The sequence below is a fragment of the Balaenoptera ricei genome, chromosome 14 (genome assembly GCF_028023285.1).
Source record: "Balaenoptera ricei isolate mBalRic1 chromosome 14, mBalRic1.hap2, whole genome shotgun sequence".
NCBI classification, from domain to species: Eukaryota; Metazoa; Chordata; class Mammalia; order Artiodactyla; family Balaenopteridae; genus Balaenoptera; species Balaenoptera ricei.
This window is the reverse complement of record NC_082652.1, coordinates 27,663,610-27,688,796: the sequence shown is the minus strand read 5'-3', so window position 1 is coordinate 27,688,796 and position 25,187 is coordinate 27,663,610. Positions and strand designations below refer to the sequence as shown.

The following is a 25,187-nucleotide window of genomic DNA, read 5'->3' as shown; positions in this document are numbered from 1 at the left end:
GAGGGGCAGAACCCAAGGACATGGGCTCAGGGCAGCTACTGTGAACATGGCCCAGCATCCCAGAACTTCCAGGGAGGCTCAACTATCTGAGGGCCTTAACTCCCAACAGTGGGATGACTATAGAGGGATGGGCCCCATGGCACAGAGGTCCTTAGCCTTTACGGCAGCCCTGCCTGAGCCTGACCTAGAACGGCTCCCAAGCGAGCAAGTGTGTGATCCTGCAGCCTCGGCTCTTGGTGGAGTAGGAAGAGGTCCTTCCACTTCTGCTCTGGCCACAGGGTCCAGGCAGTGTCGGGTACAGGGTGTCTGGCCCAGGCGCAGGCCTAAGGCTGCCTCCTCCACAGCCCAGAGCTCTCTTGACTCCAGGACCCCAGGCGTCAGCTGGGATTCTGAATGGTAGCTGCCCAGCCCTCAGCTTCTGCAGATGGCCAGGGTGGGCAGCTTGAGGGCCCTGGCGGGGCAGGCTGCTGTCCCCGACCCATGATGGGTAAGGCAGGGGAAAACTCCACTGCCAGAGGTCAGGTGGGAGGAGCAATGCAGCTCTAATGCAGCTGGCCTCACTGCCCACTACCCCTCCCCAAGGCCCACCCTGAGACCTGGCCCCCCTAACCCGTGTCCTCAGTTCCTGAACACGATTTCTGGGCTTTTCCCACCAACATAAGTGCTGCCCAAACCACTCTGCCGCCTCTTGCCCGTGGCCCCAGGTGCCACACCCAGGTGGCCATGGCCCTCCAGCCTGCCTGCTCCCCTGGCACCCGAGCTCTGTGCAGTGGTCACAGATGGCCTCAGCCACTTGTGTGAATGGCTCTCTCCTCGCCAAAGGACAGAAATGGCATCCTCCTTGCCTCCAGATCCCCTCAACCCTGGCAGGTGTCCTGGGGACAACTGGGAGGGTGGGGCCAGCTGATCCCACGGCTTCCCTGACAGAGAACTCTTGCTGCTCCGAAGACTTTGGAGGTTGCTGAGGCCTGTCCAGCTTGGACCTTCTGTGATAGGACGTGGGCGAAGGTGACCCCGAGGCCCCTCAGCAAGCCCCTCCCTTCCTGAATTGGGGCCCCGCCCTTGCTATCCCTGCCTGACTCGCCTGGTGGTGCCTGCCATGTGCCCAGAAGGTGGGGGGCACCTGGACAGGCAGGTGCTGGGGGTAAGATGATGGCCGTGGAGGGTGGGCCTGGGAGGGGTGCACGGTGAAGAGGGTGGACTTGAGATGCTGCCAAGGCCAGTGGACAGGAGGAAGTGGTGGGAGGGCGAACCGAGCCAAGGCCTGGCTGGCATCAAAGTGGTCAGTGGAGGTGCTGAGGGGCCTGGCCTCTGCCCACTGCTGTCCAGGGAGCCTGGAAGCTGCCCCCCATGCTAATTTCCTGCTGGGCATCGGGGTGCCCAGGGCACAGGATCAAGGTCCCTCTGGACACACAAGGCTCAGAGAACAACCAAGCACTGGCCCTGTGACCAGAGCCAAGATTGGGGCACCAAACCTAAAATAATCATTTTATTCCATTAAAAACACTGTCCCTGCATCTAAAACTATGTCCATAACTTACAATCTAAATAAAAGCCAGTTAACATAAATAAGGAGAAGGAGGTCACTTCTGAGGAAATCAAACTCTGGAAAAGAGAAAAGAAAAAATAAATTTCAAACAATTCTGATGGTTCCCCAAATCAAACAAACTGCCCAGGCCTTCCCACTGCCGTGCTGAGCGGCTGCTTCTGAGCAGCCCCACCACTGACAGGGGTGGGGGGTAGCACCCGCCGTCCTGTCTGCTTGAGTACCTTAGGCCACACGGCTCCTGGCACCTCCTCCCCTTACAGACCCTGCCTGGCGGCTTGTCCAGCCTTGGCACTGCCCCCAGCACGCTGCCCCTCACCCTCCCAGGCTGGCCCACCTGGTGCCGTCTTGGTGACAGCTCACACATGGCACTGGGATCATCACCAAGCAGGCTGCAGGGAGGGGTCTGCCTCAGATGCTAGCTCCACTGCCCGAGACCCCCATTTGTAACCTTTGATTTAACCCTCCCCCCACACAAAGGCCCTTGCTGAGGCCAAGCCCTTGAGGCTCAAGGGGTGTCAGCCCCAGTTCAGATGAGGACACAGGGGCAGCCCGGTGAGGCTCCCCACAGACGTCACATAAGACCCAATCTGCCCCCAGAGCCCTGTGCCCCCCGAGAGAGGGGCTGGGGGAGGTCCCTGAGGTCCCTAGGCCATTCTCAACAGAGCGCACCAGGGCTCCCACACTCCCAGCTCACCAGGGACGGGGGGCGGGGGAAGGACCCTGGGCCGGCAGGAGGGACCCTCCATACCGGAGCCTGGACGGGGCCCATGTGCCACAGCCGCAACTCCAGCCGGGGCTCAGGGAGATGCCGGGCAGGGCGTCCGCTGTGGGGGGCCTGGGCTGAGAAGGGGTCACTAGACAGAGCAGGTCCCCAGCCCATTTCCCGAGGGTCCTTGAGAAAGAGGTGGTGTGTGAGGCACAGGGGACAGCGCTGGCGGGACCGTTGCGCTGCACTGTCACAGTGACAGCCGCACGCGTCCAGGCTCACACAGGGCCCACGGTTTGTAATTCCCCACCGAGCGGCTGCTACCAGCTTGGCCTTCTCAGAAGTCCAGCGCATGAGAGCCCAGATAGACAGACACCCCGTGGGCTCCAGCCCAGGGCCTGATGCTGGGGCGAGGGCAGCCCCCGTTCCCGGCCACACCCGGCGCCTTGTGATCAGAGGAGGATAAATGCAGCTCCTTCTGAAGGGATCCCAGGAGCTTAATGAAATTAGATCCCTCAACGTGCCCCATTGTGGTCCTGCCACCAGCCTGGGGACAGGCGTCCCTGGGAACAGGCGCTGGACCCCATATCCGGCCTCAAACCCAGGTAGAAGCCGGGCTTTGTGGCAGGGCCACGGGAACCCGCCAGCACCCCCTCCCCCACGACTCACCCTAGGACAGGAGGGACACGAGCGCGTCCAGGAACTTGCTGCGGTCCTCGGCTTTCAGCTCAATCACTGAAGTAATGAAAGGAAAACATCACTGGGACGGGAGGAGCAGGGACAGAGCTGGGGGAGGCCACCAAGTACCAAGTTGACTCCCGCTGCCCGGCGCCCCAGTGGCGACAACCCCCTACCACATTCCAAGGCGCACTTGGCTCCCTGGTGGCCTGGGGTGCTCTGGACCATGAGACCTATTTAACCGGACTCCCTAGCTGCCCTGTCGGTGCAGCTGCGGCTGTGGTCTGTGGGCAGGACCCTCGGGGCAGCCAGGGGACCAGCGGTGACACTCTGAACACCACAGCCCTGGCAGAGGGGTCTCCCTCCCACCCAAGCGGTCAGGCAGGAGGTGGCCTTCCATCCTGTTCTGGCCAGTCTCTCAGCTTTGGTGTCCCTTCTGTAGAAGGGGACATGGTGCAAATTGACCCATCTCTGGGGGCCGTCAGCCTCAGACCAGCACGGGGCCTCATCAGACAGGACAAAACCAGCCAGCCTGGCCCTGCAAGCTGCGGGTACCTCAGGCCTCGACTTCCTCCACACCCGCTGCAAGCCGCCCACCCCTGGGGGAAGCCCAGCAGCTCCCGGCCCTCCAGTCCTCCCTGTGTGGGAAGCCAGGGCGTCCTGCAGGCTGGCCAGCACCGCCTGTCTGCAGTCTCAGGCATGAAACAGGAAGTGGGGGGCTGCTGCTGGAGGGGACCCCCCACCACGGAGCCACAGCCTGAGTGGGCCCGGCAGGAAGACGCCAGCTCTAGACTCCAGAGGCAATGGGGTGAAGGCGGGTCTCGGACTCAGAGACTGGTCCTCGTTAAGGCATCAGTGGTGATGTGAGAGGTCCTTTCTGAGAGGTGGGTGCTATGGGCTGAAGGTGCCCACCTTGCTATGGTGACAGCCTAACCCCGGCACCTCAGGACGTGACTGTACCTGGCAGGAGCCTTTTACAGAGGTGATCAGGTCACATGAGGTCACTAGGGTGCAACCTGATCCGGTCTGACTGGTGCCCTTATAGGAAGAGATCAGGACACAGACATACAGAGGGACGACCACGTGGAGACACAGGGAGACGACGGCATCTACATGCCCAGGGGAGAGGCCTTGGGAGGAACCAGCCCTGCTGACACCTGACCTTCCAGCCCCCAGAACAGTGAGAAATGCATTTCTATTATTTCAACCCCCCACTCTGTGGTGCTTTATTACAGCAGCCCGGGCTCACTAACACAGGGGTAAAGTGCCGCACATCTGAAGAACAGAAAGCAAATATGGCCAAACATGCCATGTTCCACACTGGCATCCGGGGAAGCTGCGGGGGCGCTGGTGGCCTACAGGTGTGGCCCCCCAAAGCCACCATGCGGCAGCGTCAGGGCATAGTGGTGGCCAGACCCCCAAGCTCCTTGGTGAAGTCATCTCAGGGGCTGGATCGTAAGGCCAGAGCCAGGTATGCCTGTCAGGGCCCAGACGGGGTGCAGGGCCCGAGGCCAGAGGACTGCTGGCAGGGCACCCCCGGCACTTTCCTGGTTCCAAGGCCAGCACTGAACTTGAAAGGGCCCCAGTGCGGCGGACTCTTACCTGAGAGATCGAAATGGTTGTGCAGTGTCCGGGAGTTGGTGCCCTCCGCCGCCTTCTCAAACGCCCGGCCAAAAAAGCTGGGGACACACAGAGGCGCATTGGGGGCTGTCCCTGCAGTGGACCCTCCCCACCAGGGACACACCAGACTCCTCAATGGCCACAGCCCCAAGGCCTCAGCCCACTCTCTGGACGGCCACTGCCTCTCACCACTGCTCCCCCGTCAGCCCTTCTCAGCCCTCAGGTGGACGTGTCCCCTGGCGACCCCCCAGGCACCGTGCTGGCGGCTGGGGCAGGTGAGAGGCAGAGGCTCCGTGGAGCCGTGTGGGGATGGGGTCCTAGACACACACAGCAGGTGGGACCAGGGATGGGGAGGGGCCCGCAGGGCGGTGGGGGAGCTGGAGCCCCTCGGGGAGCAGCCTGGATGGAGCTGCATCGAGGGAGGTTTGGTGGAGACAGCGGGAGCGTGGGGAAGGGGCTCCAGTGCCTGTTGCGGAGAGCAGAGGGCGGAAGGCGGGCAGAGGGGGGCGAGTGCTCCCAGCCTCCACAGCCACCCTCACAGGAGACTGTGCGCATCCACCGAGCTCACTGCCAACCGGCCCAGCCATGTACAGACCGGCGGCCCGAGTGAGGACACAGGTGGCCGCGGTGCTGCCTTGGGAACGCTGGCCAGCTCCCACCCATGTGACTTTGGATCTGAGACCCTCGAGGGAGCTTTGGAAGGCAGCCCGGCAGCAGGGAAGCACTCGTCTCAGAGGCCATTGTCTCCCCACTCATGGCTCAATGGCCTTTGCAGATGCAGAAGGAGGTCAAAGCTCACAGTGGCAGAGCTGGGACCGATCCAGACTCAGGGTAAGACCCAGACCCAATCCAGATTTTCAGTGCAAACTGTTTGCTCCTCAGAGGAGGGTTCAGGCCCAGGGAGGGCTGAGGGTCCCGCTGCAGCCGCAGGGCCACGCACCTCGCTGCCCATCCTGGGTGCGTCTGACCCCGGGCGGTCCTCCTCAGGGAGCTGGATGCCCTTGCCTGGAAGCTGGACGTCTACACCACACCTGCACCCCCCACCCCATGCTGGGGTGGGAGCTCCCAAGAGGCCTCAGGTCACTCACAGGAACCCGGGTTACCTGGAGCCCAGAGACGTGCCCTCACTGGTGAACCCCGTGCACTGGTGTCTGTCCTGGGCTTTCAGCATGAGGCCCCAACTGCCCTGCCACCCTCAGGCTCGCCTGCCTGCTGCACCTCCCTGCACCCCAACCCCGCTCAGTGCATGCTTGATGCTGCCCCACCCTGCAGCCCACACATGTAAGCCCCACCACCCTGCTTCATGGTGGAAAAGGCCATCCCTGGCCTGGCATTGAGGCCGACCCCCCATAGCCCTGGGCCCCAGGACTCACTTCTTTCTGTCCGAGCTGTCGGTCTCCGGGGGGATGCCCACCATGGTTACGGTGCCCTGCTCCGGGCTCAAGGGAGCGGCCATCACCAAGGGCAGTAGCTTGCAGCGCCGGTTCTTCGTCTGCAGAGGGAAGTGCACCTCGGTCACAGTGCCCAGGAGCCCCAGTGCCTTGCTCCCCAAAAGCCTCCAGGGACTCCCTCTCCCCAGAGACACTCAAGTCCCCACACTGCTTGCCCCCAGCCTCCTGTGCCCCTGGCTGTTCCCTCCCTCACCTCCTTTAGGTCCTAACACAGTTGTCACCTCCTCCAGGAGGCCCTCCCCAGCCCACGCCCCCGCCCCAACCCGCCTCCGCTGAACATGAGCCCCAGCCCTGCGTGCTCTGTGAGGCCCCCCACCGCCACTTGTCCAAGTGACCTGGGTGGTGAGTGATGGCACGAGGGCTCGGCGGAGGAACACAGCTCAGGAAAAGGGAGGCACCTGCCAGTCCCTGGCAGGTGAGCAGCCCCCGCACCCCAAGGCCAGTGTCTGGCACCAGCCACTCCCCCCCGCCCCCCCGCCCCCGGCTGCTGTGTTCCCACCCTCACCGAGCACACGAAGGACTTGAGCAGGTGCTTGCTGAGCAGGCTCAGGGCGGCTGGCCTGGAGAACAGCACAACGTCTGGGGTGCCCTGCAGGGAGTGGGGGTAGGTGGTCAGGGGGCAGCCAGCGGGCGGGGCTGGGGACGTGTCTGTGGGGAGCTGACCTCCATGAGGGAGCAGTAGAGGAAGGGCCCCTGGGAAATGATGAGGTTGGTGCAGAGGCAGCTGGCGATGGTCTGCTGTGTGGCACGCAGCTGCTGCTTGGCGAGCTCCAGGCCGCGGTACAGCTTGTCCAGGTTCCCCCTGAAACATGGCAGGCGCACGGCTCTAGCACTGGCTGCAGACCGGACACCTGGTTTCTGGGTCAGAGGGGCTGTGGAGCCGACAGTTCACTTCCCTCCCTCCCCAGCTCCCTTTCCGGTGAGAGGAAGGAATAAAAAGTGTCTAAGCCCACAGCGATGGACAGGAGAGGTGTGGGGGGGTGGGTTCCTGCTGGCATCAGAAGACCAGAGACTGGAAGCCAGCAGAGGTGCCTCCTGGAAGGTGCTGCAGGGCTCTGACCGGAGAGGCTTGGGGGGCACTAGGGATCCTGCCACCTGACAGATGGATTTTTACCCTTCCCCCACACAAAGGAGGGTTCCGTTCTGAACACATTAAAATGAGCCCTCTGTGGAGAGGTCAGGTCTTCAAGCAAAGCCTCTGCACCCAGCAGGTAAGGGTCCCAAAGTGTCACATGGACTTCCCACCCATCAAGATGAAGTGATGTCTTCTGGCCAGCAGGCTTGCCAGGCTTCCACAGCCTTCCCCATCCCCCCAACCCCTTGAATGTGGAGGACCACCAGACATTTGAGAAATGCCTGTGGCCTGAAAAAACAGCTCTAGTGGAAACATAATTTGGAGACCAAAAGAAAGCTTAAAATGAAGTCTAATTAGTATCTTAAGAGAGATTTGGGCAATACATTCGTAAACCAAGAACAAGATGCTATGAAAAATGAACAATCAGAAACCAGAATTTGTGGAAAGTAAAATGGTTGCAACAAATAAAAAATTCACTCAAAGTCAAGAAAACCTTCCTTACCACAGATAAGACAAACACATGGAAAATATAAGGCAAAAATCGGAGACAGAGAATCATTCCAGGAAGTCTAGAAAGATTAAGAAACAGACATATGTGTGGGGGGAATAGTAAAGGCAGAGTACGAAAGCATTTCCTCAGACTAAAAGGGCTCACCCAAAACCTCAGTCTAATGCATGAAACAAGATCCACCCCACACACCACTAGACATTCTGGAACACTGAGAATCAAAAAAGATCCTGAAAGCTTCTGGTGGGGGTGAGGGTGCATTTACAGAGAAACAAGAACCAAAATGGCTCAGACTTCTCATCAACACCACTGGCTGCTGGGAGACAGGGAGCAACCCTGAATTCTGCACGAGCTAAACCAGCAATCAGATGAGGGCAGAAGATACTGTCAGATGTGCAAGAGCTCAGAATGTTTACCTCACATGTGCCCTTTCTTTAAAAGTTGCTTAAGAATTATGTTCTAGCAAAACGGGGGAGTGAAAAAAACAGATGAGGATCCCAAGATGTGCTGGGTCCACCCCAGCGACACAGTCTGGGCAGGTGGCAGGCCTAGGGAGCTGGAGCCGAGAACAGAGCCCCAGGCTCTCCTGGACAGAAGGGGCTCAGGGAATGAGAGCTGGGAAAACCGGATATGATAAAGGAGGCAATGAAGAGCTCCAGGGAAAACAAAGAGCTGAGCCAGAAAGGAACGGGATCACCGCACATTAGTGACTCTGGAATATTTTATTAGAGCAACCAAGTAACACTATTTATTGATCTTCATCTTTGAGAATCAACCTACAGCCAAAGATGAGACGACTCACATTCTGTCCTCTACCCCACTATTGTTAACCTTGAACATGTGAAAGTATTTTCACATCCTGGGAGGTATGGGGGAGGAGAAAACGAAGGATGCCAACACCCTTTTCTTACCAACTAGGGAGACAAGAGATGCTGGTGAAAGAACAAGACCGAAGTATGTTAAGGTTACAAAGGAGCTAAAAATAGTGGCACAACTGTACCAACAGGAGGGGAAGGCGCACAGAAATGGGATGAATGCTCTTTTGTCACAGCAGGAAGTCAGCAGACAATGGCTAAGACTGGCCCATCAATTCTGAGAGGAGGCGGAAACAGTCGGCAGTATAGTTTTTTGATTTCCCCATATTTCTAGATAAAAACAGAGCAATTACATTACAAAACCAAAGACCTAGGACCCACATTTACAACACAAAAGAATGAGGAACGCCACAGACCCCAAAATATAGGCAGGTGGGAAGAAACCCCCAACTGGCCACCAGACGTGTGGGAGGGAGCAGAGAAGCAGAGACCTAAGAAAGGTGAAACTCCAGGCAACTGGGAACAGTGGCCAAAACTTAAGAGTTTTGCGCCACACAAGAGCAGGTGAGTGTGAGGGCCATGGCAAACACCAGGGGGCTGAAGTAGGCTAGCTCCCCGTACCAGCCAGAACTCCTTTCCACTCTGGGCCCCTTGCTGAGGAGAGACGGCTACGAGTGGAACTGAAACTGGGCAAGAGAAGGACAATTCAGAAAAGAAAGGCAGAGGCACTGATCAAACACGCTGGGATTGTCATGGAGGTTCTAGCCAGGCAATTGGTAAGAAAATGAAATAAAAGGCAGTTAGATTGGGAAAGAAGAAGTAAAACCATCTTTATCTGCAGGTGACGTGATCCTGTATATAGAAAATCCTGAAGAATCCACTAAAAAACTGTCAGAACTAATAAACAAGTTCTGCAAGGCTGCAGGACAAGATCAGTATACAAAAATTGATTGTAGTTCTATGCAGTAGCAATGAGCAAACCAAAAATGAAATTAGTAAGTTGATTTACAATAGCATCAAAAAGAATAAAATATTTAGAAATAAATCTAATAAAAAGTATACAGTTTATTCTCTGAACTATAAAACACTGTTGAAAGAAATTAAAGAGGATCTAAGTCTATGGAAAAACATCCATGTTCATGGATTAGAAGACTTAATATTGTTAAGATGGCAACACTCCCCAAATTGACCTATATATTCAATTCAATCTGACTTCTTTGCAGAAATTAATAAGCTAATCCTAAAATTCACATGGAAATTCAAGGAACACAGCATAGCCGAAACCTGCTACAAAACTACAGTAATCAAAGCAGTGTGGTACTGGCATAAGGTTAGACACATGGACGAGTGGGAGAGAACTGAGAATCCAGAAATAAATTCCCACATGTATGGTCAACTGATTTTCAACATGGGTGCCAAATTAATTCAATGGTAAAAGTCTTTTCAACAAATGGTGCTAGAACAGTCAGATGCCCATATGCAAAATAATTAAGCTGATCCCTTCCTCACATCAGATACAAAAATTAACCTCAAGTGAATCATACACCTAATATAAAGGCTAAAACTATAAAACTCTTACAGAAAACAGAGGTGTAAATCTTTGCGACCTTGGATTAGACAATGGTTTCTTAGCTATGACACCAACAACAAAAGAAACAAAAGAAAAAATAGATAACCCAACCATCATCAAAATTAAAAATGTTTGTGCTTCAAAGAACAACATCAAGAAAGTAAAAAGACAACCCACAGGATGGGAGAAAATATTAGCAAATCATGTATCTGTTGAGAGACATATTTAGAATATACAAAACAGTTCCTACAACTCAATCATTAAAAGACAACCCAATTTAAAAAGAGACAAAGGACATACATTTCTCCAAACAGGATACGCAAATGACCAATAAGCACATGAAAAACTGCTCAACATCATTAACCATTAGGGAAATGCAAATCAAGGCCACAGTGAGACCACGTCATACCCCTAGGATGGCTGCGATCAAAAAGTCAGACAGTGACAAGTGTTGGTGAGGATATGGAGAAATTCAAACTCTCATACACTGCAGGTGGGGATGTACAATGGTGAAGTCGTGTTTTGGAAAACAGTCCAGCAGTTATACAAAAGGTGACACACAGAATCACCACATGAGCCGGCAGTTCCACTCGCAGGTATATACCCAAGAGAGAGGAAACCATGTCCACACAAAAACTCACAATTGTGTGTTCACAACATCATTTTTCATCATCATTAAAAGGTGGAACTACCCAAATGTCCATCAACTGATGATGGATAAATAAAATGTGGTCTATCCCTATGATAGAATATTATTTGCAATAAAAAGAAAGGAAATTCTGACACATGCTACAACACGGATAAAACTTGAGGACATTATTCTAAGCAGAAGAGGCCAAGCCATAAAGGATCACTTAATGTCTGAGTCCATGGATATGAAATGTCCAGAATAGCAAATCTATGGATACAGAAAGTAGGTTACTGGTTGCCAGGAGCTGGGGGAGATGGGAGATTTGGGAGGCGATGGCTGAGGGGAGCAGAGTTTCTTTTTGGAGCAATAAAAATGTCGTAAAATTAGATAGTGGTGATGTTTGCACAACCTTGTGAATATACTAAAAGCCATTAAATTGTACACTTGCAATGGGTGAGCCATACAATATGTGAGTTATAGCTCAGCAAAGCTGTTTAAAAAAGTGTGCTTGGGAATGGACCAGGAAACCCCAGAAAGCAGGCCTCTCCATTTCTAACACTCTGAAGATGGAAAAGCTGTGTGAACCATACCTCCCCCGAAAAAGTCAGGAAGACTAAACTCACAAAAAAATGAGCAACGATCAAATCCTCTCAGTTATTGTCAGGAAAAAGAACCAGGAGGATAGTCTCCCTCTCGACAATGAAGGTTAACTAGAAAGACACGCCCCCAAAAGACCAGAACTGTAATATTCTATTTCAAAACAAGCTGAAAGACATTAAAAAATAGTACATCTCAGGAAGTGAGATAAGAAAAAATTAGAAGTAAAAGAAAAATAATTGAGAAATGAAAACTAAACTAGAAGAAACACCGGAATGAATAAACAATAATGCCTGAAGGGGTATGGGAGGTGAGAAAGAAGAAAAATTTTTAAATCAAAAAGAAAGAAGAAAAGGATTCCAGAGAACATGACACACACTGAAGATGGGCACGTGTCTCGTGCGCCCCCAGCTCAGGTGGACTGTGATCTGGATTCCTGCAAAGACGCAGTCACCCCCGTGCCCGGGGGCCCTGTGACCTGCCTCCCTGGCAGTGTGGGGCTGAGGGCCGAGTGGCCGGCGGGGATGGGGGCCCACAGCCAGGCCCACTACCTGGAGAGACTGTCCAGAGCCTGGATGAAGTTATCCGTCCCAGAGCCGTCTTTCTCGGGGCTCTCCATTAGCGACATGGTGGCGAAGACCACATCACTGGCCAGGAACTTATGCTTGAAGCCAAAATGGATGCTGAAAGTCTGGACGCGCATGTCCTTCATGCTGCAACGGGAGGAAGCGACACGGCTGTTGTTCTGCGTGTGGCCGGAGTGTCCTCGAGTTGGGGTGAGCTCTCACGCAGGCCAGGCCAGCACTAATGCTCCCTCCCCAGCCCCCACTGATGCTTGCAGCTAGCCATTCCAGTCAGAGAATGGACGGAGTCAGGAGGCCGACACACCAGCCTTCAACTGGGGTGCTGAGCACCCGGTACAAAGCTGTCAGCCAGTCAGGGCAAGCCAGGAGCTAGCTGTGTGTGTGTGGGGTGGGGGGGGCGGGTACGGGGATGCGGGTGTGGTCCTCTCCTGCCTGCGCCCCAGGGCGCCAGGAGCAGCCAGGCCCGTGTCCCTCCAGCAGCGCCAGAAGACCCGGTTGGGCAGAGCTCGCCTGAACCTGGCCCCAGTGGGCCCTTCCAGGGTCCAGTGACAGATAGTCCAGGTTGACCTCAAAGGTCTGCACCTCGGCCCCGGGATGTAAGGATTCTAAACTTCTCAGGCACCTTAAGTCCTAATTTTAACCCAAAGAGAAATCAAAACTTCAGGGAAGGCTAGTCAGGTCACAATCATCTACGCGTTCTTGTTTTCTGCATTATTTTTAGAATGTGATTAAAGCTGAAACCTTGAGAAAGCTTAATCCAGAGAAACATGTGTTTACCCAAATTTATTCGCAGACTCTTCAATCATCTCCCGCAAATTCTCCTTCAAGGAGCCGTCCATGGACTGAAACTTCTGCTTCACCTGTTTCAGGGGGAGACTGGGAAGGAGGAGCACTGGTCACAGGAGGCGTGATGCCATGGCTGATGCCCCGGCCTGGCCTTCAGACCAGCATAAGATTAAGCATAAGATTCTGGGATCGAGTGAGGAATGTGGGATAGAGCAGGAGTGGGAGCTTTCCCCCAGGGGAGGGGGGCCGTGGGGGGCGGGCCTCGGCGCTCACTCACCCCACATCCGCGAGGAACTCCTGCAGCCGCTTCTGCCCGTGAAGGGACCAGAGCTTGAATCTGGCCGCGGTGTAGCACGTGTTACACAGGCTGTCGTGGAGGGACCAGTGCTGATAGAGAGCCAGGCGGAGGCTGGGCCTGCGGTCAAGGAGCTGTGGCTGCATAGTGACCCGGGCCCCTGCCCTGGGACCACCACCTGCATAACCAGTCAGCCCCCCGGGGGCCTGGAGCTCTTGGACCTTAGCTTAACATGACCCAGAGAGAGCTTGGGAGATGTGGACACACAGCGTTTTCTGGGGGCTCCTGTGGCCACACAGGACTTGGGAGGCCCCACTGGGTGTCGCCAGTTCAGGCTGGCCTCCCACCCACTCCCCGCGGGCTCCACCTGGCTGGGCCTGTGCTGGGATCTCCTCGACAAAGCCTTATCCTCGTCCCACTCCTTGACAGGCTCTTCCTCACTCCTGGGGCCACAAGTGTGGCTGTGAGGATGGTCCTCGCCCACGTTGAGGGTCTCTGGGCACACGGCAGCCTCTGTCCTCTGTGATGCCCCTCCTGATGGTTGGGCCCTGGGGCCACTGTCCTCCCTGCCCGCACCCCCGGCGCACCCCGGTCCCTGGATGTCACATGTCAGGACCCGGCTCCTGGTGGTCGCCCCCTCCTGGAGCTTGGCTGCCCCACACCCGGCACCTCTTCCTAGACTTGTCGTGGGCACCCCCACCTGACCCGTCCAAGCCATGTTCACTGGTCCCCAGCCGTCCCGGGGCAAGCACAGGCCGGCCCCACCCCTGCCATCGCTCTACCTGCCACCAAAGCAGCGAGACCCCTGCCACGGCTGCCACAGCCTATTCCCCACATTCAGCAGCCCCGGGACATTCAAGCACGAAGAACCAGCTCCTCGACCTGTACCCATCCATCGCTCCAGCCCCGCCCTGGAGCTCACCTCAGGGCTTTTGCAAGGCCATGGGATTGCCCAGGCAGCCCTCCCTCCCCTGAGGGTGGCCTCCTCTGGCATGGCCTCACCAAGCCTGTCCTGAGCCCTGCGGCCTGATGGCCTGGGTCGCCCCCTCGAGGTGCCACATCCTCCTCGTGAAGTGTCACTCTCTAACTGCACCTGCTTGCTGCTTCCCCGCCCACTCGGCAGGAGTCTGCGAACCCTCTCAACTGCCTAAACCGCCGTGGCCCCGCACCCATGCACCTTAATATACGTGATGTTCCTGAACGTGGCAAAGCCATGGACGAGCCAGGCAGGGCCCACGTCCAGGACTCCTGCTGCACCCACCGGGCCCTCTGCCCAGAGCCTCTCGTCCCGGGGACGCAGGGCTGAGCCGTGAGGATACTCGTACTCGAAGGAGATGCGCATGCAGTCGACAGAGAGCGCGTGTTCCTCGTCCTCATGCCGGTGGTTGTGCCGGGACACGTGCCGCTGCAGGATGCCCACATCAGTCACGTACTTCATCCTGGAAGACAGCACGAAGCCTGGGGCTCCCTCTGCCCCTCCTGTCCAGGGCCCAGGACCCCTGCTGCCTCTGCAGGCAAACGAGGACTGGGCTCTGGCCTCGTCCGCCACCCCCGTGCACTCTCTCCTGGGCAGCAGCTGTCTCGCGTCATTTATTTGAGGCCCCCTGGGGTGGGCACAGAGGGTGCCATGGCCCATCCACCAGCCACGGTCAGTGGACAGACCCCATAGTGACAAGACGCCCAGCACAGGAAGTGTTGGTGAGGAGAGAGGGAGAAGGCAGACCCCATCCAGGTCCACTTGAGGGGCCACCCAGGCCAGCATGGTGCCCAGCGTTGTGCACCTGACGCCATCGGCAACACAGGAGGGGAGCAGGCTGGGCCCAGGTCGTGAGACTCGGGACCCTCCAGTGGGCAGGGTGGGAGGGGCAGCTACCGGGGCACAGAGGCCTCTGCAACCAGTGCAGGCGGAGGCTGTGCCAGGAGGCAGGCACGGGGCCCTTGGACGGGGTTACAGTTCCCACCTGATGGCACCAGAGCAGCAGGAATGAGAGGGGCACCGGCCCCCCTGCCCCTCCCAGGTGTCTACATCCTGGAGTCGGACAGAGAGGAACAGCAAAGCCCACCCACCAAGGGCAAAAAGGGTTCGGCTCCTGTCCTCCTTGCAGGCCTGTCCAGCCTTCCCCCAACCTTTGAGATCATGCCTGCCCGCCCTGGCAGGCCTCGGGGCCCTGGCCCCTCCTCCCAGCCCTGTGTCCACCGGGCACAGGGGTCAACAGACAACATGAGGGCCGGGAGACCGGGCCCCTCCGCTCACTTCAGGCTCCACCTGCTGGGCCCCTGAGGTGGATGAAGCATCCACACAAGGCCACACATGACTGCGCCAGAGGTCCAGTCCTGACAAGGACCCAGGCCCAAGGCAGCCCCTCCTCAAAGGGCACCGCAGGGACGCTGCCCCCAGCCCAAACCCGGCTGCGGCCGACCTCAGACAGCCCGGGGGAGTGCATCCTTACTGGGTGATCTTGTCTTGCACCCACTGGTCCGTTAGTCCAACGATGGCCCACCTAGAAGGAGAGGAATGGAGCTGTGAATGGGTGGGTGGCACTCACAGGTATGTCCTGCCAGCGTGGCCTGACCCAGACACTCCGCTGGACCAGCGGTCCCGCCCTGCGGGTGGAGAGGTTCCAAGGCTCCCATTGTGGTGTCACCGCTGTGGGGCTCTCAGTTCTCAGAAGGGATCCCCTATGACAAGAGCGGCAGGCCCCACACCGCCTGTGTCCCGGCTCGCCCGGCCGCACACCACCCTCGCCGGCTCAGGGCGACAGGGCACCTCTGGGCCTTGATGTGGCCAGTGCCTGGCCCTGCCCCGGCCGTCCTGAGGCTCTGACTCAGCGCAGATCGTCACCTCGCAGAGGAGAAAACCAGGACCCAGAGCAGAACGCTGAGAGTGAAGCAGGCCAGACCCACACACTCCTCGCTAGACTCTGAGCCTTTAGTCCCCAAATCAACCCGCGTTCAGGAGCGCAGTGGGCCAAGCACCCCCGCCGGAAGCCCCAGCAGCAGGCTCAGAGGCAGGCCAGCGGCTACTCCTGTACCGGAACTACACCCCCCTGCCAGGGTTGCAAAGATGCTTGGCGACAGCAGCCTTGTTCAAACCTCACGCTCAAACTGATTTGGGCAGCAAGGCTGGGCAGTCAGCTGGGAAGGGTGGAGAGGCCCAGTCCCCTCCCTCAGACCCTCGGCGCCCCATGACACTCCCCAGTCCCCCCAGGAGTCTGTGTGCAGCCGGGGGCCCCAGTCAGGAAGACGACCAGGGCCTGCACGTGTGCAGAAAGGGGCCGCACCCGGCACTCCCCTGGCAGTGGGGACCCGCCCTGGCTGTGAGGATGCAGCTGCTCATAGGACGGCCTTACGCACCACAGCATGTCGCTCAGGTCCTTGGACATCATCCACGCCAGGTCAAACATCACCATGGCTGACTGCAAGAGAGACAGGCTTAAGGCCGGGCAGCCGTGCTCACGGCAGGGCCAGGCCCGTGCTGTCCGGGGCCCTGGGACCACGCGAGAAGGGTCTTTCCCACAGGGCTGCCTGTGGACGAAGCATCCAGCTCCTGTGAGCAGACGGGCTGGGTTCTGGTAGGAGATGGGAGGATCAGGGTCTGACCAGAAGACTCTAAATCCCGTTTGCCCTGAGACGCTGGGCTTCCTTCAACAGCGCCAAGGAGACTGGTTTCCACGGGAGCTTCCAGCATCTGAGGGGCCGGGCGTCCGTTCCTGCCCACACCACCCACCCCTCCTGCGGCTTAGGATCCTCCACTTGCCAGGGCAGAGAGATGATCCCACGAAGGGCAACGGGGCCTTGACCAGAACAGGGGCTCTGGAAATCCGTGCTCAGGGTCCAAGGCCCCAGAGCCAAATTCTAAGGCTCAACACAGGATGCTTTACTGGAAACTTATTTTCTAGGGGTCCTCAAGGCCCTGAGCTCTGCTCAGCGATGCCAGAGTCAACACACTGGGTTTTCTGTACGAAACTCTTCCTGTAACACATATGCTGGCGGGCCTGTGTAAGTCCAGAGTTCCACCTTCTTGCACAGAGACTAACAGACCTGTTCTGCACTTTTTTTTTTTTTGGCTGCGCAGCATGCAGGATGTTAGTTCAGACCCAGACCCCTGGCAGTGAGAGCGCCAAGTCCTAACCACTTGACCGCCAGGGAACTCCCTTGTTCTGTACTTTTGATCATGAACAGAAATAATAGCTGCTGTTCCTTGAGTACCTCTAGGTAAAAGGAACCGTCCCAACAACTGCCTCTGGAGTGAGGGCTGCTCTCTTCCTTTTACTGAGGAGGAGAGGCTCAGAGAAGCTGCATCCCCTGCCCAAGATCACAAAGAGGAAGCTGTGGGGCTGGGATTCATACCAGGCCTTCGTGGCTCTAAAACCTGTGCTCATTCCTCCTCCTGTTTTAGGACAGTGACCCCTAGAGTCCAAACGTGACCGTGACTCCCGCCTATCTGTACTTACCGACGTCCCGTGATATTCGTACTGCTCGTAGTCAAAGAGTATGTCTCTTCTGTAATGACACAAAACGCGGGTCTTCAACAGGAAGCAGGACAGGAAAACAAATGTTGGGAAAAATGCTAAAACTGGATGGTACCCAAGAAACGCAAATGAAATAGTTTGTTTTCACTTATTGACTCTTCAAGGAGTATAGACATACAATGGCTGGGAAGGGAGTAAACGGGCTCAAACCTCGTGTGGCTGCAGAATATGTGAAATGGCGCAGCCCCAGAATCCCCCCCAAGAAATGATCCCCAGAAGGGAATTCACGGAACAAGCAAGACAAGACGGGCTCTGCGTGCAGCGTATGTGTCACAGGAGGATGCTGGACCCAGCCTCCAGTTCACAAAGAAGGGGAACCAGCCAGTTGAGCATTGGGCAGTTTATAAAGGCTTTTGGAACCATCAGAACTATGATCCTATTAAGAGGAAAAATGCAAAATTAGGTGTGATTATGTAAAATGTGCACAAGTACAGATAACCCAGGAAAATCAATCCAAAGCCAGAATCTCTTCCTATTAGTGAAAGTAGGTTATATTCAGTTTTCTTTCCTTACACTTCCTGTAATGGTTTTTACATTGTCCTTCCAAGGGGGTTGGCTGGGGGCACAGCAGGACAGGGGCTGGGTACTCTGACCCTGCGAGACCTCCAAGGACTGTGTTTAGCAAGGAATTCCCAGCTCTAGAGCACGCTCCACGTTTGCCTCAAGCTAGAATAACCTCTCCAATGTTTTCATTTTAAAGCACTTCTGTTTTTTAATTTGCAACAGAAAGAGAAGGTGTGTGTAACTTAGTTTCCTTTTCATACTTTTTTTCCTATGAAAAGTTTTACACAATTGCCATCTCTCGAATTTGTAAATAAAAGTATCTACATTTAGAAAACTATGAAAACAAAGGACCAGGGCCCTCACCCCTAATGGATGGCATGTGCTTGGGAGACCTTCAGGCCAGGCCCGGCCTTCAGCCTTCGTGGGACCAGAGGGCGAGACAGAGGGGCCCTGAGCTCCTCCCCAGTGCAGGGCCACCCGCTCAATCCTGCAGACACTGGCACAGAGGCTCTAAACTGAAAGTGTGATCCTCAAATGGAAAAGCAAGGGGCATCGCTGACCCGCTGTCCCGCTGCTGTACGCAGCCTCACCTCCGGGCCTCCCATTCTCTTTGCTTCCTCCTCTTCAAGGTTCGCTCCGCGATATCCTGATCCACGATAAAGAGAACAAAGGGTTGAGCAAAGGAGCCAGGAACTCACCCCACAGCCCGAGAAGGTTCTGATCTGGCAGAAGGCACGGGGCGCAAAGCCTGCTCCTGGGGAGGGAGGCGCTGAGGGGGCAGCTGGGCCCTCTGGCCCATCAGCACTGCGGGTGCGTGGACGTGGTCGGCCGCCCCCCCCCTCCTCGCACCTGCTCAGGCCACATCCCGAGTCCTTCATCTCAGCACCGTGCAATCCACCAAGAGCCCGCCACTGCCTCCTGCTGGCTTTCCCACCAAATTAAAAAGAGCTCACACTTCTACATCCAGACCCCACCGTTTCCAGCGACTATTCTGATCTCACAGGCACAACCTCATTCAGTTCCCACAACAAAGGCACAGGGGTGGGGGGACAGCAGTTTTAAAAACTTGCTTCTGGAAAGATGGTGTACATGTATTTTTCTCTATACGTTCATTAACTATACTTAGAAACCCCAATATCACATATTATAAAAAAAAAAGATTCTGAAAGGTGGAGAGGAAGGCTGACCAGCCAGGGATCCTGGGACCTGAGGGATGTCACAGCATGAGTTCCCTGGGTTTTCTTTTTTGTTCATACATCCCAGACTTGGAGCTGAAGAAGCCGGCCACTTGGAAACACCAACAGGTACGAAGAAAAAAATCCCCAACAAAAGCCAAAGAACCATGAAGGAACAGCCTCGGAAGACAGGAAACTTTTAGAGGATAAGTGCTTGACTCCAGGCCCACCCCCTCCAGCCCAGCGCAGGCCGCATGGAGCCCAGCCTTCCCCGATGAACACCTCCCATCTGTAACACCTCCTCCTTCTACCTGTGCACTCCCTATACCCTCGCCAGGGTAGAGTCAGAGGCCAGGTAGGGAGCCTGGAGCTTCCTTACCTAGTGGTAACGCGAGAAGCTGGGTCACTTGTAGATTGTTGGTTGGAATGTAAAATGGTACAGCCGCTCCGGAAAAGGTTGGCAGGTTCTTAAAAAACTGAACACGTAACTACCACACAACCCAGCAAATGCACGCTTGGTCATTCATCCCAGGGAAATGAAGACTCGTGTTCATACATACAAATCTGCACACAAATATTTATAGCAGCTCTATTCATAATAGCCAGAAACTGGAGACAGCCCAGATGTCCGTCAGTGAGTAACTGGCTAAACTGAGGCCGGTCCACACCATGGAACATACTCAGTAACTAAAGGGAACCAACCTGATACACCCCAACACCTGGCTGAACCTCCAGGGAATTATGCTGAGTGAAAAAGCCAATCCCCAAATAACCCAAAGGTTATTTACTATATGATTCCATTTATATAATTCTTGAAAGGACAAAATTATAGAAATGAAAAAGAGTATAGTGGTTGCCAGGAGCTAAGGAGGGGGTGGGGGCAGGAGGGAAGTGGGTGTGGCTATAAAAGGGCCACAGGAGGGGTCCTTGTGGTGACAGAAATGTCCTGTGTCTCAACTATTTCAGTGGTTGTGATGCTGTGTCATAGTGTTGCAATATGTCACCTCTGGGGGAAAGTGGGCAATGTATGTAAGTGATTTCAACTCATTTCTTACATCTGCATGTGACTCTACAATGAACTCAAAGTTCAAAGTTTAATTTAAAAAGGCAAGTCATGGTCCTGATGAGGAAACTTCTGGGGGATGATAGAACTGTTCTCTATTATGATGTGGTGGGGGTCACATGACTTTATACATTTGTCAAATCTCATCGAACTGTACACCCGGTGAATTTTATTGTGTAGAAGTTATACCTTAGTAAAGTTGACTAACAAAACCCCCAGGGCCCAAGAATTCTTTGACCCTCCCCACAACGCACAGTGGAGTCCTGTCCCCTCCCCTCGTGGCTGCGGAACTCCAGGGCTGGTCAGGAGCGCTCAGACAGCTCAGTATCAAAAAAAACCAAACAACCCAATCAAAAAATGGGCAGAAGACCTAAATAGACATTTCTCCAAAGAAAACATACAGATGGCCAACAGGCACATGAAAAGATGCTCAACACCACTAATCATCAGGGAAATGCAATTCAAAACCACAATGAGATATCACCCCACAGCTGTCAGAATGGTTAGTATCAAAAAGACCACAAATAACACATGTTGTTAGGATGTGGAGAAAAGGTAACCCTCCTACACTGTCGTTGGGAACTAAATTGGTGCAGCCACTATGGAGACCAGTATGGAGGTTCCTCAAAAACTAAAAATAGAGCTACCATATGACCCAGCAATTCCACTCCTGGGCATATATCTAAAAAAAACAAAAACACTAATTCAGAAAGATACGTGTACCTCAATGTTCATTGCAGCACTGTTTACAATAGCCAAGACATGGAAGCAACTTCAGAGTCTGTCGACAGATGAATGAATAAAGAAAATGTGGTGTGTATATACAATAGAATACCACTCAGCCATTAAAAAAAAAAAAAAAAAAAAAAAAGGAATTCTGCCATTGTGACAACATAGATAGACCTTGAAGTATTATGCTAAGTGAACTGAGATGGAGAAAGATAAAAAATAAAATAAAATACCATATTATTTCACTCACACATGGAATCTAACAAAACAAATGAACAAACAAAATAAAACAAAAATAAACTCATAGATACAGAGATTTGTTATCAGAGGGGAGGGGGGATGGGGGGTGGAGGACATGGGTGAAGGGGATCAGGATCCAGCGTATGGTGGTGGATGATAACTAGGCTCATGGTGGTGAGCACTTTGCAGTGTACACAGATGTTGGATTATAATGCTGTACACCTGGAACCTATATAATAAAAAGAAAGAGCTCTAAAAAATCAAAGATTAGAAGATAAAGACCAAAAGTTGGCTGGAAAATAGAACAGATAAAGAGCCAGGCAAGAGGAAAGAAATCTCAGAGTGGGTCTCAGAGGTCCCAATCAGATGACCCAAGATTCTAGAAATAGCAGACAGGTGAGGAAGCAGGGCACACCCCCCAGATGGACAGTGTCCAGAACATCCCAAACATGGCCCTGAAGGGCTACTCCCAAGGCCCTGGTCAGGCCAAGGATGAAGGGAGGACCCCAAACATTCCAGAGGCAAATCTCAGCCTGCACACCAAGGACCGGGGGCCAGAGGGCATTAGCTTCCTCACAACACTGAGCACTAGAATAATCTCGTCCCTTGTGTGGGAGGAGCAGCGCCTCCCGCCTGTAATTCCACATCTCGCAGAAGCCACCAGTGCTGGATGCCGCAGCTCAGAGAAGTCCAGAAACCTGCCTGAGGCCACACAGCCAGGGGATGGCAGAGTCCAGAGTTGGCACCCACACCTGCTGCCTCCCAGCTCTGCCTGGGCCCACAGGCTACGGGCTGATCCCTGACCTCGGGGAGTGATCATTTCCTCAAGACCGTGTTGAGAGGCCCAAACCCACCTCCTCCAACCGTGTGCGCTTCTCAGAAGGCTCTGACCCCTCGTCACTTTCGTTTCCCGAATGTTCTTTATCCTCCTCTTCATCCCTAAAAATGTCGTCATAGGCGGGAACTTCAAGGTCATCATCTTGTTTAATGAGCAGTTTGATCTAAGATTAAAACAAAAAGCAATCAATCTCCTCTGTCATTCATGGAAAACTATCCATCACGTTTTCTCTCGCAGAGTCTTATTTCTCGATTGGCCACAGTGAACCGCTGGAATCTGCATGCTATTCGGTGCACAGAAACTATGGGAATTTGAAAACTACCTACAGTCATTAAGTTTGGAAAAAAGCTCCCTCTTAGGCCACATACTCAGCCAACAAAACGAATGCCTTGTAACTCGGCCTTTGACAGAGGACACGGAGATCAGTGACCTTGAAGCAAGCAAAGCTCCTGTCTCTAAAAGAGGTCCTTCACGTGAGAGTTTCAGAGCTGATGCTTTGTTACCGTGGATGCATGCCCGCCGCTGACGTGTCAAAGAGCACGTGTGACAGAGCCATGCAAGGCTCACAGTGGCCTCACACCACTGTCCTGCTGGTCCCCACACCACCTTGGATGGGCAGGGTGCATCCTAGACCCATTTATAGGGCAGGTGCCTCTGAGGTCCCCCAATATTCAATAAGGCTGGGCTGGCCTGAGCTTGGAGTGCAGACTCAGGGCAGGTTCTGGTCCCTACACCTTCCAGGACAAGCGAATTCCACACACACCCTCTGAGCACCTCCAAGGTTAGGTGCTGTGTTTCTCATCAAAGATGGACAAGACCAGGTTCTGTCTTCAGGCTGCTCCAGCTCTTATAGGGGAGGTGGACACGGGCCTTGTCAAGAACACCAGGCTTGACATTGTCCGCAGCATAAAAGGGAACAGACAGACGGACAGGAGAACTCAGGGGAGACGTGGGCCCCGAAGGCCTGCTTACCTGGGCATCGTTGTACACGTTCACGACATTGACTGGCCTGTGAGTGTCACACACGAAAAATACAGTGTCTTCATCGGGTTGAAGGATATCCAACAGGTCCACGTTAGCGCCACAGTTTATGAGGATAAAATAGTGGAACTGAGAAAAGGAGGGGGACCCTGTGAGTAAGTGCATGGGGGAGGCCGTTTGTCTTCAGCACTAGGCCCGAGTCCTGCTGAGACACATGCAGCCCCTGATGCATGGCGAGGCGCTGACAGTGAGGGGCTCCAAACACGGCCACAGCTGGCTTGTGCAAGTGCTTTAACAACTCCATATACCATTTCATTTCCACCACGACATTGTGAGGTGGGTTCCATGCCTGTCCTGGCTTCAACGAGGAGCAGGCAGAGGATGAGTGTGCCCGAGTCTCAGGCTTGGGGTCAAGAAGGTGATGTGCATGGACCAAGAGTTCAAATGCATAACCGGGTCTCTTCTGATCTGTCACTCTACTGTGACAAATTGCCTCTCTGTGCTAGTAGCATGGCACAGGGTTAAATTTCTAGCAAGTCTTAGGTAGCCCACACTTAACAAGCACCTAAATATTAAGTTAACCCTTTAATTACATCCTATCACTATAGAAAACCCTTTCCTTATAAATATTGAATTGGCAAAGGTCCCTCTCATGATGACAGGAGCACTGGGTGAGGACTTATCTCTGCCAGACAGTCCTAGATGTGGCCAGAAACTCTAGGGACCCTCTTCCAGACTCCAGTCTCTCCCTGTGGGGCTGTGGGGTCTCAGATGTCCCATCTTTCATTATAGCTCCATGCAGAGGTGGGAGGAGGCCTGGCCTCTACTGCTTAAATTTCAAAGGGAGACGGTATGTTCCTGAATTTCAAGTTGGAAACCTGGATAAGTTTTCTTGGAGAGATAAATATGAAACAGTAGTCTAATCTAAAGTAGTTTTTACTAGGCCATATAAAAAGCAACCTGCCAAATTCCAAGCACCTTACAATGAAATGTCTGCAACATAAGTTCAAAGTTAGAGGCTGTCCATATTCATTATCTCTATTTTGTTGTCAGTTTTGTCTCCACAATTTGAGGGTAAGTCACCTAGACATATAGCTCACTTTTCTCTTCTGCAGAAAATCGGTAGTTAGAAATACATGCAAGCTATTGTATACATAGAAAGAATGCTCAGTGTTAAGAAGTTGTAATTGAGTAAAAAAAGCCTAATATTCTCAAATGCATCTCTCATACCTGTTCTTTATGCTCAAGAAATGCAGTTTCAAGTTCTTGCCACCCAGAAACTGGAACCAGCGTATACTGCACGTGGTCACACTGGAACAGGGCCTGGAGAGAGATTTTTTTTCAAAACCTATTGCATTTAGGATGTCTGCAATCTACCTTGAAATGCACTTAAAAAAAAAAAAAAAGATGAGAGACAAACAACACGTGATAACCTAAGGTTAGTGAAATATTTATGTCATCAAGTAGGTGATGGGGACATGAATGTCCACTGAATCATCTGGTCAACTTCGCTGAAAATTACCAAAGGAAAACTGAAAAGCTGATGGTATTTCTGTGTCTTCTGAAAAGTAGTTCCTGACCCAAGGGGGACTGACCAAAGCTCATGTAAACCTTGCACCATATTCAAAACCGAACCAACGATCTTCCCTAACAGGCTAAAGAATCGAGTATCTCCAGAATCGCTTATGACACCACTGTGCCCTCGGCTTTCAGATTCCTCCTCTTCAAACCCCACACGTGAGAAGCCGCCACAGGTCTACGGGTCTCTCGAACGCAACCATTCTGTGCCCAGGTTGCTACAGAGATACTAACTAGTCTCCCTGCCTTTTACCTAGTTCTCCTCTAACCCACCCAACGCCGTCCCACCAGGGAAGCAGCCTTCTGAGTCCCCGCCCCAGGACGAGCTGTCGCCCGGGATGGGGTCCTCGCCCCGCTCCTCCCCCGCGCCCCCCGCCCGCCCGGCCCGCGGGCCTCACCTGAAGGATCTTGCAAGCGCACAGAGCGTCCACGTCCGAGGCCACGAAAAGAAGGACCCTCTGTCGGGGGAGAGAGGGCTGAGCACGGCGCCCCAAACCCCGGCCCCTCCCGCCCCCACGGCCGCGCGCCCTCGTCCCTTCCCCCAAGCCTCGGGGCCCAAAGAAGGCTTCACCTGGCTCTGGACCACCTCGTAGAACTCCTTGCGGAAATCTGACACGAACATGGTTACGGCAGCGGGACACCACCCTAGCCCGCGCAGAAACCCCGCGAGCCCGGCGGCGGT

General features: G+C 54.2%; 1 protein-coding gene across 2 annotated transcripts; it reads right to left on the bottom strand.

Annotated features, from left to right (window-relative positions):
- Nucleotides 1-1,517: 1,517 nt before the first annotated feature.
- CDC45 (cell division cycle 45) lies at nucleotides 1,518-25,149 on the bottom strand. 2 transcript variants are annotated; one of them, XM_059893940.1, is made up of 19 exons: nucleotides 25,077-25,149; nucleotides 24,904-24,963; nucleotides 24,158-24,250; nucleotides 22,919-23,056; nucleotides 21,963-22,109; nucleotides 18,492-18,547; nucleotides 17,320-17,368; nucleotides 16,220-16,281; nucleotides 15,316-15,366; nucleotides 14,185-14,304; nucleotides 12,848-12,979; nucleotides 12,562-12,660; nucleotides 11,752-11,913; nucleotides 6,668-6,806; nucleotides 6,510-6,593; nucleotides 5,927-6,045; nucleotides 4,536-4,612; nucleotides 2,925-2,990; nucleotides 1,518-1,605 (listed from the first exon to the last, which is right to left on the bottom strand). In XM_059893940.1, the coding sequence occupies exons 1-18, from the start codon at nucleotides 25,125-25,127 to the stop codon at nucleotides 2,926-2,928; spliced, it is 1,704 nt and encodes a 567-aa protein (XP_059749923.1). In that variant the 5' UTR covers nucleotides 25,128-25,149; the 3' UTR covers nucleotides 1,518-1,605; nucleotide 2,925. The 2 variants fall into 2 exon arrangements, with proteins under 2 accessions (XP_059749923.1, XP_059749924.1); XM_059893941.1 differs by lacking the exons at nucleotides 1,518-1,605; nucleotides 2,925-2,990; nucleotides 4,536-4,612 and adding an exon at nucleotides 5,572-5,656.
- Between the last annotated feature and the right edge of the window lie 38 nt (nucleotides 25,150-25,187).